Source organism: Crinia signifera, chromosome 1 (assembly GCF_055691185.1).
Source record: "Crinia signifera chromosome 1, ASM5569118v1, whole genome shotgun sequence".
NCBI classification, from domain to species: Eukaryota; Metazoa; Chordata; class Amphibia; order Anura; family Myobatrachidae; genus Crinia; species Crinia signifera.
The window spans coordinates 248,263,081-248,275,931 of NC_139217.1; the positions used below are offsets into that span (position 1 = coordinate 248,263,081).

Consider the following 12,851-nt stretch of genomic DNA (forward strand, 5'->3'; position numbering starts at 1 on the left):
TAAGCCTGGCAAAGTAGACTTTGATAACGCATCAGCCAATCAACCCCTGTCATTTTTTTCAAACACAGCTGGTTGGCGCTTATTAAATTCCACTTCGTCACTACTTAATAACTTACCAGGCTTAATACATTTTCCCCAGTGTCCTCCAGCGGTCAATAAGTAACGGAGTAATGTTAATACAATTATTTCTATCTTTACATATATGCTTTTCTACATATTTCTGAACTCCGCTTAAACCTCCAAAATATGCCGAAACGTAACTTTCAAGTTGACTAAAAAGTATGTGGTTAAAAAAAAAAAAAAATTAAATATGAAAATTTAGTCCTGAACACTACATACAATTGTTTTTTGCAGCATAGGTACAACAGACCTATTGGTCTAAATTACATAGTGAATGTGGTTCTATTAAAAGAGTTATGTAGGTGGCTCTTAGTTCAAAGGTGAATATATATCTATCTATCACACACACATTTTTTGAGGGGTGGGGGTGTTTCGATCTTAAATGAACATTCCTAATAATTGTGATTGCTGCATTTCAGGGCCGCTGAGGAGGCGTTTGTAAGTGATGTTGAAGAAACAACCCCAGGAACAGAATGGGAGCGAGTGGCTCGTCTTTGTGACTTTAACCCCAAGTCTAGCAAGCAGACGAAAGATGTTTCCCGTATGCGCTCTGTCCTGATATCACTGAAGCAGGCTCCACTGGTTCACTGAGAACAAAGCACGACAAAACATGACACTTCCAATATTTTAATCTCAGAGAAGCTATGTTTGCAAAATATGGTTATTTTACTATTCTCCTTTTGGGACCAAACTTCCTCATGTATTTGATATTGATCATTGTATGTAATTGCCAGTTTACTCCTTGTTTCTCCTCCCTTGTATTTAGGAATGAGATATTGGAGTGTACCCACATCGATCATTAGTCTCAGTCTGCTTCTGTGTCATATGAATTGTCATTGATTTTTGATTTGTGCTTAATTGTAATAGTGATATTAAAGGTCTATATATGGTAAAGTCTTCATGATTGTTAAACTGCGCCATAATAAGAGACTGTATTCTTCTGAAAACGACGGTTTTCTGGCAAAAATGTACCTAACTTTCTGCTCACGTTGGTAAATAACAAAGCCCTCAAAATCCTTTAAACCTGTTCCAGTCTGTAATGCTGGGTACACACTAGATCAGTGATGGCTGGCCTTGACACTCTGGCTGTTGTTGAACTACACATACCAGCATGCCCTCCAGTTTTAGCATGGCCAAATAGTAAAACTGTAGCAGGGCATGTTGGGATGTGTAGTTCAACAACAGCTGGAGTGTCAAGGTTAGCCATCACGGCACTAGATGATATTTTTGCTTTATTTGTTACTAATTCTTTAAATCATCTGGTCTGTACCCACTATATCACTAGCAATGTGTTCTCCTGCAGTTCAATAGCAACATCCCTGTACATGCAGCTCAATTGTGGGACATCTCTAGCGATGCCTTGATGCTGAATGCAGCATGGCCCCCTGCAAAGCTTTCCCATCAAACCCCCACCTGCTCCGACCTGCTGGCATCGGCAAGTATATGCACTTACTGAGGCTGGGCCATGACGCTAATGATCTCACTCGGTGTCCACATTGTGTGATGTTAAAACCTTAGCTGGTACCTTTGTGGGGGATGCAGTTGAAATCCCGGCGTTCAAAATCCCGACCGCTGAAACCCCGACACTTTCTCCCTTATCGGGATTCCGGCGCCAGTATTTTGAACACCGGTATTTCCTATGTATTCCCCTTGTGGGATGAGCAGGAGCACTGTGTATCACCAACTGTCAAATTTAAAAAAAAAAAAAAATCCACAGGTGGACTTGAAAACAGGAACTGTTGGGGGGTACTTGAGTTGCAGAGTTGTAAACCATTGGTGTATATACTTGCACTAATATATAGGTCTTGTTCCCACAAATGTAAACTTTGTTAAAATTCTACATTTAACATTTTAATTTTGTAGAAATCCATGGTCTATGTCCCTGAAGTTTTCATTATTTTTCAGCTGCACAATGGGTTATCTTTGCTAAGCATCTGTCTTCACTTTTAAATGTAAAGTGCAAAATCCGAAGCTAGTTCAAAAAGTATGCGCACAACATACTTTTTGAACTCTGCGGCAGGATGTGCGTGGGAGTGTATCGCACCTGCAAAACGCACCGTGTATGGGCACCTTAAGATGTGAGTTCTATTACACATGAGAGAGCAATATTAACATGAGATGTTGCTCATAGCAACATCCCATGTGAAATAGAACTCCCGTCTTAGTAAATTTCCCCCTTAGTGTACATCTAACTGCAAATAACTTTGCAGTTATATGTAAAATAAATGTTATTATTGTGTTTAATGTTTAGCACAGAAAACTTGATTTTAATGTTTTAGTACCTATAGACGTACCTAGTATTAACACATTCTTTGTGTTTGACTTAAGTTCCATTTTAAGTGTGCATTCTTGATTCAAATTGCTAAATTTAAGATTATGGGAACATACACCCTTTGCCTATAAAACAGATCCTCAATATCATCAATTTCTTTGAAAGAACTGGGATTTGTATAAAAAGAATTGTATATCATGTGTGATTTGCTCAGCAATCCTCCTTGGGCAGCTGTTGCCTAATCTAAATAGAATGTGTACAGCAACTCTGTGCCCACATTACCAACGCCTGTATCCTGACTAGCGCCCAGTTGGGGAAATAGTGAATGCGAGTATGGTTTAAGCATCAGAGAGTGACTTCGGGTTAGGTTGGTTGTGGGGAGTGTGGTCCAAGGAGAGAATTATTCCCAATATAGGGCAACCAGAAAGTGCAGCCTAAATTTACACAAATACTGATACTAGAGAGAGACGCAGATATACAGTAAATAGTGCAATAACAATGGTGCTTTGCCTTGTAGTCTCTTAATACTGGACACCACATCTCAAGTATAGAAATTGTATTTAAACCATTTCTACACTTGAGGTGTGGTGTCCTGTATTACGAGACTAAAAGGTAAAGCGACATGGTCTTTGCACTATTTTCTGTAAATCTTTGGGGAGTGTGGGAAAAGTTTAATTTTAGGTACTTAGATGGGCTAGGCTGAAGGGCGGGGAGTTAGGAACTTCATGGGGGGGAGGGATAAGCTGAGAGGAGTTGGAGGGAATCCCAACAGTAACCAAAAAGAGAAAAGATGTTGATCGCACAGGAAAGTAACGTGAGTATAGGTTTCAATAGACCCCTTAGATAATTAATTGAGAATAATCAATATAATGAATAAGGGTGTGCTACCACTGGGCATTGATTTTGCAGCAAACAGGGATTTTTTCAAGATAGAAAAAAAGAGAAGTATGCCTCTTTGTGGTGCACCAAATAAAGGATACGTAAAATATAACTTTTATTTAAGTCTAGATAAGAAAGGCGAAATAAAAACAGACACAATACATATACAAACAAACGTGTACAATTATATAAAAAGGATAATGAATCCTCACAACGTGGGACCCCCTGTCCAAATTGAGTTGTAATTAAACTTTATTAGTACAAGTAAAATGACTTTTTGATCAGTATGTTTTAACTGTAATGACCCTTTGTGGGTGCGACATAGAAGTGAGAATCCCTTTATTGCGTAGAAAAGGGAGAATAATATAGTCGTGCTGTCTCATATAGTATCCAGATACGTATGATTACGTGCATCTACAAATAATTGGCACACATATCTTTCTGGAAAGTACACCTGAAATCTAGCCTGCATATATGACCTTAAATTGCGGCTTTCAAAATTGTGCCGTGGTTGGTGTGTATACAACAAATTGGTTTATTCCTAGTCAGTCCGTCAGACTCTCCTGGGCAACTTGCATGTAATTACAAATTGCTCTCTATATATTAGAGTAGTCTGACCTTCAGATGATAGCTTTCTCAAATGCGCAAAATATTCGTTAATTAATTAGCACATAAATCTAGAGAAAATGCACTTAGGATTAATGTGCATACATTTGTGACCGATCTAAAGGCAAGGTATACTTGCTATAGAGGTTGATAATGAAATGAACGGCATTCAAGGATTACACCGCGCTCACCACAAATATTAAGTGGTTTTGCTAGGTCAATATAGCAGTGGTGTAACAAAACAATCTAGTAGACTCGCAGATTGCCTCGTGTGTAGAGAGGCAAACTGCTTGCTATGTTTGCGGGCAGCACGCTCTCAGGGCAACACAGTGCCGAGTAACAGTCAGCTCAGATAAGGGCTAGATATACGTGGTGCAGCCGGCATGTACCACGCGTCTGTGCCTGATATACCCGCAAGTGCGGGGAGCTGCTCACTTCGTCGCTGGAAAAAAATTTTGTTAATTACAGATCAAAATGCATTGTATGTGGGGAGGGGGATCAGGGGGTGAAGCCACGAATCCCAACAGTAGTTTACTTACCTGCATCAGGCTGCTGGCATTGGTATTCTGAACACCGGCATCACCAATGTCACCGGACATTCGTATGTTTCCCAACATTTTCTGAACATAATTTAGCTAACATCCCTTTAGAAGGGAATCTTTCGTTGGAAGAAAGAATTAAAATCCACTGCATTAGAATCTAACCAATCGCCAGAGTAGTCACAAGTCTTCCAGTCTCCACTACATCCGCTTTAGAGACTGAAGGTGCTATGAACCAGTTATATCATGAAAGACAGTACCAATTCAGACCTGCTTGCTAGGCTGCGTATATATGCTGCCTAACGAGCAGGTAAAAGCTGCCTGAATCCTTGCACTAAAATGCAAGTGGATGTATACGCTTACACATCCGTTTGCATGGAGGAGAGAAAGATCATTTGATAGTTGTTCACCACCGAATAATCTTTCCACCCTTTGGTATGAAAATTAAGTCTATACTAACTTTTCAGATGGCCGCTTTCTGCAAAATTGGGGCGGGCACGGGTAGCATTTCTATAGGTGCACCCACCAGTTTTTGTGGGCACGCCCATAAAATGCTGGCTGCTCTCCTGTGACCGCCCCTGCCTGTAGTGAATGCCCTGGTGGGAGTATAACTTGCTGATGGCATTTGCTCCAGGAGTTTGCACATGAGCAGACCTCCACCATCAGGGGCGGGCCAAATTCGGACCTGTGCGAACATGTGGTCTATACCTCTACACATAATTACACATTCTTTAGAGATAAGGTCACATTTGTATTCTTTATGATGCTAGAAAAAGAGTTCTGTCTACATCACTTTAGTAGGAATAGTTGGGAGCTGTATGGCATATTCCAGGTAGCGATCTCTGCTCTTTACACTTTGGTGGTGGCATACCATGGAGCTTATGACAAATGGTACATGGTCCTCATTTTAAAACTTCAACCAATGTTAAAGTTTATATGATTTGGTTGGAATGGTTCTTTTTTTATGGAAAGTATTGCATTCAGCAAAGGTGGAGTATATGTTCCCCTAGGAACAACTTTGACATCCCCATTGTCAAGGAGTGTGCTCCATATGGATGAAGGGGAAAAAAAAGATTTTTGTGTTCTTTTTCTAAGTCCATGTAGGTCAGTAGTTCCCAATCCTGGTCCTCAAGTACCCCCAACAGTGCATGTTTTTCATGTCTCCACATATAATCACAGGTGACATAATTAGCTCCACCTGTGGATCTTTTAAAAGGTGTCTGACTAATGAGTGCACCTGCTGGGTGACCTGGAAAACGTGCACTGTTGGGGGTACTTGAGGACCAGGGTTGGGAACCACTGATCTAGGTGACACTTCAATTCCTTTCCTATTTTGTAATGCAGTGGTAGCCAACCCTAGCCCTCAAGAGCTACCAACAGTTCACATTTTCCAGACAACCTAGCTGCTGCACTCATTAATCACTGACACATTTTAAAAGATACACAGATGGAGCTAATTAGCTCACTTGTGATTCTGTGAGAAGACCTGCAAAACATGCACTGTTGGTAGCTCTCGAGGACTAGGGTTGGCTACCCCAGCTGTAATGCATGAGAAGGATGTGACTTATGTCCTTATTCATGGAATTTTTGATTATCCATAGATCTCATGGAGGCGGTACTTATGTAGTATCTGGATGCCCGATAAAAAAAATCGGGCGCATCGATCGTATGCGATGCGATGAACCCGATTTTTTTCATCGGATTCAATGTTAAAATGGAGTCCATTTCCACACTATCCAAGTGGGCATGGAGTTGGATATAATTCGGTGGCGAGCGTAGCGAGGCGAGTGAACGCAGGATACTGTTTAAGAAATCTGCGTCCCCTCGCCATGCTTCGGGCTCACTACGCTCGCCACAGGTTTATATCCAACTCCATGCCCACTTGGATAGTGTGGAAATGAAATGGGCCCATTTTCCCATAGAATCCTATGTTAAAATGGACTCCATTTTAACATTGAATCCGATGAAAAAAATCGGGTGCATCGCATCGCATACGATCGATGCGATGGACCTGATTTTTTTATCGGGCGTCCAGATACTACATAAGTACCCATGGAGGCTTACTTTCTCCTTCTCATTTAAGTTTAGCTTGGATAAGTTCTTCGGTTCTGGATCATGGTACAACACTTCTAATTAACTTTCAGCTTGTAATGTATTCAATAGCATTTACAAAGGTGCTGGTTATATTAATGGTGGTGTTCAAGGGCAATCATACATTACCAGGGAAGTCCAGAAACAGAGCATTTTCTCCCTCATGGAGAAGGTCAGGTAGGCAAGTATGGTCTGAGGCAACACTGGCCCTCCAGATGTTAATGAACTACACATCCCAGGATTCTTTGCATTAGTTTTGCTATGTGGCCATGCTGAAACTGATGCAAGGCATGCTGGGATGTGTAGTTCATCAACATCTGGAGGGCAGGTGTTGCCCAGCCCTGGTCTGAGGGGTATTCTGACCCTATGCATTGCCCACGGCAAACCCCACTTACCCCGACATGTTCACTGCCACAGCTATCTTATTGGTGGTCGACAGGAAATGACTTGCTTCATTCTCTGCTACCATCAGTCTCCCCTGGCCTGTTCTGATGGCCTTCTTGTCTGCCATGTATTGCTGGTAGGAGCTGTGGAGGGGAAGGGAGGGCTCATACACATTGGCTTCCACTTTCCAAGTCTGAGACATGACAGACTTATCAAATTATTTCATAACAATTGTTTTTAATAAAACCTTTTATAGGGAGAGCTTTACTTTGTGATTTTAGTTATAAATCTACTTACATACCAGTGTTCTTTATGCCACTATGCATGTGGTATGTGCTGTGATGTATCCCATTTGCTTGATGCAGTCTCCATATAGTGCAAATGCTTTTATGTTTTAAATATTTTTATTAAAAGAAAATAACTTACAGTACATCACATGAAAATGTATAGTTTGTAGTTTTACATATATGTACATTTGTTGAAGGCGATAGGGTTTCAAATAAGGCAGCCATATTGCAATTTTGAATCCTATTTCCACATCTAATAAACAGTCAACCCAGTCCATTTGATGCAAATATGACAAGCGGGGTAGCATTAATGACAGGGGAATATGATCCTTGTGAGTCCACTGAGACATGATGGTCTTGTTAGCAGCAGCAGAAACACGAGCTAACTGTAGTTTTAAATATTTGGTTAATGGTATATTGTTGGGTGAATACTGATTCCAAAATGCCCAGTCCATTGTTATATTAAAGTATGGCTAGATCAATATTAATATATGTTTGTATATTCTTCCAAAAAAGTTGGAAAGTACCATAAACTATGAATTATATCGGCATCCGGAGAAGAACACTTAAAACATAGTGAATTATCTGAAGTATCTAAGTTTTGGGGTATAATAAGCCCTATGTAGAATATTAAAATGAATTCTGAATATGATGCAGAAACCAGTTCTTTGTTGAACACGTTACAGAAAGGAATAATAGTCTGCAACCTAATGTTTTCAAAAGTGTCCTGCCATTTAGCTTTACCCGTTTTAATTTTAGTAAGATTCATTTTCCGTCTAGTATGATCATATATGAAGGACGTAGGATGACCTTGGCGATTCCAACTACGGACAACAGCAACTAAGAACACAGGTCGGATCCAAGAGGGTTCTAAGGAAATGACTTGTCTCTTCCTAAATATATGCCAAGCTAAACATGGGGTATAAATTAATCGATTATCATATATAAATGAAGGTAAATAAGTACATGCCATGCGCAATAAAATTGATAGCTCAGTTTCTAGTGTGAAAGTGTGTTCTAGATCCAAATCCCTCTCCGACAGCACTTGCCATCAGGGACGTTCTGGCAAATGCCGGCAATGGAAGAGAGGGGCTCCATCTGTAGGGGATGCAGTTAAAATCCCGGCGGTCGGGATCCCGGCGTTCAGAATCCCGACAATTTCTCCCTCCGTGGGTGTCCACGACACCCCTGGAGGGAGAATAAATTAGCGTGCCGAGCGTAGCGAGGCACCGGGCCCGCTGCGGGGCGAGCGCAGCGGGCCCGCAAGGGGGGCGATCCACGTCCCCCCCCTTGTCGGGATTTTGAACGCCGGGATCCCGACCGCCAGGATATCATACTGAATCCATCTGTAGGATGTGCAAGGGGTGAACTAATAGCCTAGGTGGCTAATAGTAAACAGGTGCCTAATAGGGTGGTTTGTCAAGCAGCTCCTACTAGGGGGCGTCAAACCCCTACAATAAAGAATATATGGAATAGCAAGGGGTGGAGCGCTAAAATATTGGATCAATATGATTGGATGAAAAAACAGTATATCATTTATTTGCTGTTGCACAGTATATAGTGGATATGTAACCACTCAATAGGTATAAAAATGTGTACACAATTATTACAAGTATATGAAATAAACCAAAATACAAAAAGGTAATTCTTTAAAAAAAATAAAAACATATATATATATAAAAGTATAGAAGGGTTTCATACTTATGGGAGTGGATTCTCGTTGTATTGTCCTTATTGGAGGCACTTGTAGTTTGATGGATTATATACGGCCTATTCCATCTGTAGGATACATTGTAAGATTGTTTGCAAACGACCAGATAGCAATTTGGTGAATAGTTTTAGTGCAAAAGTTTTAATACTTGCAGAATTTGTTTCTCTTTGATAATGTGCTTATTATTAGCTTAGATATAACTAAAAATATAAGGACATTTTATCCACCATTTTATCAAAGACACAGCTGCTCACTGACTGTGATATCATCTTAAGGTGTACAGATTGGTTTCATAACAACCCTCTGTGATTGTTGTTATGAAGTGGGTACATTTGTTTCTTTGCAGCCATTCCTATTGTATTGGTTGGGTATGTCCAGATGAAAGTGCTGCATAGGAGTTCTTTGAAGAAAAATAATTTAGTTAAACATAATTTGATCAAATATATAGCAATATAATCTCTGGCGCAAAAGAGGGCAGCGCTTAACCACACTGGGAGTTACCTTCCCAGAAAAAGTGAATAATAGAAGAAAAGTAAATGGGATAAAGCGCCCAACTGTTAGATACAGGGTAATAAAGTCTTACAATTTGTTGGAAATGTCCAAAGATCTTATAATCCTACTGAATGGTTCCAAACATCCGACGGGAATTCTCAGGTATGTACCTCCGTATAGGACATGCAAAATAAAAATGTAAACAAAAAATGTGTAGTTTTGTCTTTTATACAGTCTGGTAATATGGGTATTCCCCGGGGATGAAAAATCTTGTCTGTATTTTCTCCTTTTCCCACTACTGCCTGTTCCAATGAATAACTTGTATAGGTTCACCACGTGTCCCCCAGTCAGTAAGTTTCTTACATGTATGCTTACATGTAATCTACACCGTCTACACATATCAAGGTTTCTTTTAATACAGTTGTGCGTACTTGTATGCTTACTTTTCACAATGCTTGACTCCTCCTATCGCGGTTTCTTTAGATGGACATCTTAGACATGATAATCGTCCAAAAAATATTTTATTGATACTAAAGTTTTTTCTTTTTTCTTCATATAAAATACAATAGTCCACAAAATGAAATAAAACAAAATAGAATAGAAACCTGGACCACACCCACCGGTACTTTCACTGGGAGGTTCACTGATGATAATTGGAGGCCTCTAGGAGTTCACCAGTTCCAGTAGTCAGGGGGTAGACACAGGGTCTAAATAAAAAGAGGTAGCAACACCGCACCAACGCGTTTCGACTCTAAGGTCTTTATAACCTTGGCTTGGGGGCATAGCATACACCTGCGCAGGTATATGTAACCAATATCTCTGAATTCTATTATCATGTAGTGTTCAAGATTGGTTGCTAAAACTATTCAGTGTGCCGGTTGAACCAATGTCTTGTTACTTACTAAGTATTAACCCCTCCCTTGCATGCCCCTGAAAAGTTTTACTGAACTAATTTGAGCATCTACCACTATCTGTATGTATGTTGTGAGAGGCAGAGAGGAGCTTGTATTAGGAGCAGATTCAGGCCCTGAGATGCCACATGGAGTAGTCTGGGGTTGCTCCAAGGTAGGTAGCTCTTAGTTCAGATATACCAAGTAAGGAGCCATTATCATGTGGCTCCTTGCTGACTAATTGTAGACCCAATTTTGGGTAACAGTGGTGTGGGGTGTGGTGCCCCTGGACTGGTTGGGCTGGGTGGCTTTAGTGTGGCATGCCCTTACATTCTATTAACACTTTTCCCTCACTAACTCTATCTCTCTCTTATTTTAATTACATTTCATTTATCTCTTTCTTTATGTATAGCCTTGGCTTTCTATCACTTATTATTAACACTTAGTATCTCACTGGCATGCCGCGCTGGGCCTCCTAGCTTGTGATAGTTTTTGGGTTGCCACACCCTGCACCTAGATATAGCGCTAGGGACCCCCAATATACAGAGAAGCCTTAACGTGGCTTGGGGGCATATCATACACCTGCGCAGGTATATGTAACCAATATCTCTGAATTCTATTATCATGTAGTGTTCAAGATTGGTTGCTAAAACTATTCAGTGTGCCGGGGGAACCAATGTCTTGTTACTTACTAAGTATTAACCTCTCCCTTGCATGCCCCTGAAAAGTTTTACTGAACTAATTTGAGCATCTACCACTATCTGTATGTACTGCAGGGACTTACCCAGGAATATTGTCCCAGGATCATGCAGGGACAATCCCGGGTTGGCCCTTTTTACACCAGCCTAGTCCCTACATTTTCTGGTGTGAGGGGGAGAGAAAATCACCCCCTCCCTTTGAACCGGCTATCTCGTTTAACCGGCTATATCTTCGGAACCAACTGATGCATTTACATGAGACCAGTATTACATTGAAGAACTTTTGAGTGGACTTAGAATGATTTTGGTCCCATGAAACTGGGGTGCTTGGTTCCAGAGTAATCTGCCCTCAAAGAACATGAACAGCCATGAAATTACATTTCAAAAATAAAAAAAATTGGTTTATCCACAATATCTCTGGAACAAATTGACCCAAATGGACCAGCCTGGTATCAAATTGAAGGTCCGGCGATTTGTATTCGAATGGGATCACGAGTTTCTGTGATGCCGCGGGGGGGGGGGGGGGGAGGAAATGGCAGCCGTTGGAACCGGGTGGGGGTCGGAATTATCGGGTCCGATGTTATCCTATGGGGAAAACATTCTAGCTTTGTCTGGCGATATCTCCGGTTACCGGGGGGGGGGGGGGGGGGGGGCTAGCGACCCGGGCCCGGGCTCGTTGGAAGTCACAGTCCTCAGCTACAAAATGAGCAGGGGGGCACGTGCCCTGGTGCCTCCCCCCTGAATCCGCCCATGGTCAGTATAGGCTTTGTGGTAAGACACTAGGGGGACTGTTGGGTTGCCTATGAGTAATAGCACTGCATATGAGTGATGTAAATAGGAAAAGTGCAATTTGATGGGGTTTTTTTTTCTATGTGATTGTTGTGCTGTTTTGGCTTATCAAGTGTATGAAGAATTACTTTATTGAGAAAGATGCTTTTTTGGTTTGCTTAATGGAAACATACAGAGGCCCCAGAAATGTGTTCTTGATGAATGTGCAAAATAATTGTTGATCCATTTAAGCTTCAATCTGTTCAGTGCCTTTAAGTGGGACATATTTCAATGTATTCTTTACCCTCCATTACAACATGGCAGCAATTACATTTTCTGGAAGTTAAGTGACTTGTCAGAAGTTACTACTATTATTCTCATTATTGGATTTGTGTGTGTTCCATTATATCAAATTCACTGACTTTTTTTGTATTGGTCATACTATTTTTGTTTTCTACTCTTCATACAGTATATTGTATGCCATTTGATATAATTATACATATATACAAAACCATTTCTAGTGTTACTTAATTCTATTTGAAGCATGTTTTGCATTCAGTAGCCTAGCTACCCGTGTTCTGATGTTCGGGATCACTGTGCTATGGGAGGGAATACATTCTGTATTGTTTATAAGCCGCACACATAGAAAGAAGCTTTTAGCTAACAAATAATGTAGGATATACTGTAACATTTATACAAAGAAGCTTTTAGCTAACAGAAAATGTGAAATATACTGTATCGTTTCTATAAATCTGTATCTTTTTTATTTGATTTTTTATAAAAGGTATTTGACAAATGCAAAAAATAAAATAAATTACCGACAGAAAGTTTAATCTGCTGGAATGCCCAGGTGGATTATTCATCTATAGTGATATCAAAGCAAGAGAAAGATTATTTATGAAAGGAGCATATTATCTTTATGGATCTAAATGGATTTGGACTGATGCCTATGTCTAATTTAACCCAACCTATAGAAATATATGCATATTTTAAAGTTCATTCATAATATTATTTCAAATGTACATTGAACCTGCATGACTTGGCCACATCGTTCCATGTGAATGCATGATGAACGATGTGGTATATGATTTGCAGGGTTAGATGGGTTGTTAAA

General features: G+C 40.4%; 1 protein-coding gene across 4 annotated transcripts in view; it reads left to right on the forward strand.

Moving 5' to 3' along the window:
* Positions 1-1,017, forward strand: part of CLTA (clathrin light chain A) — a 31,702-nt gene extending 30,685 nt beyond the window's left edge. For all 4 annotated transcript variants that reach the window (XM_083179901.1, XM_083179909.1, XM_083179917.1 and 1 more), the window contains one exon: positions 540-1,017. In XM_083179901.1, the coding sequence (XP_083036027.1) occupies positions 540-711 (172 nt within the window). In that variant the 3' untranslated portion in view covers positions 712-1,017. The remainder of the gene's footprint in view (positions 1-539) is intronic.
* Positions 1,018-12,851: the final 11,834 nt, after the last annotated feature.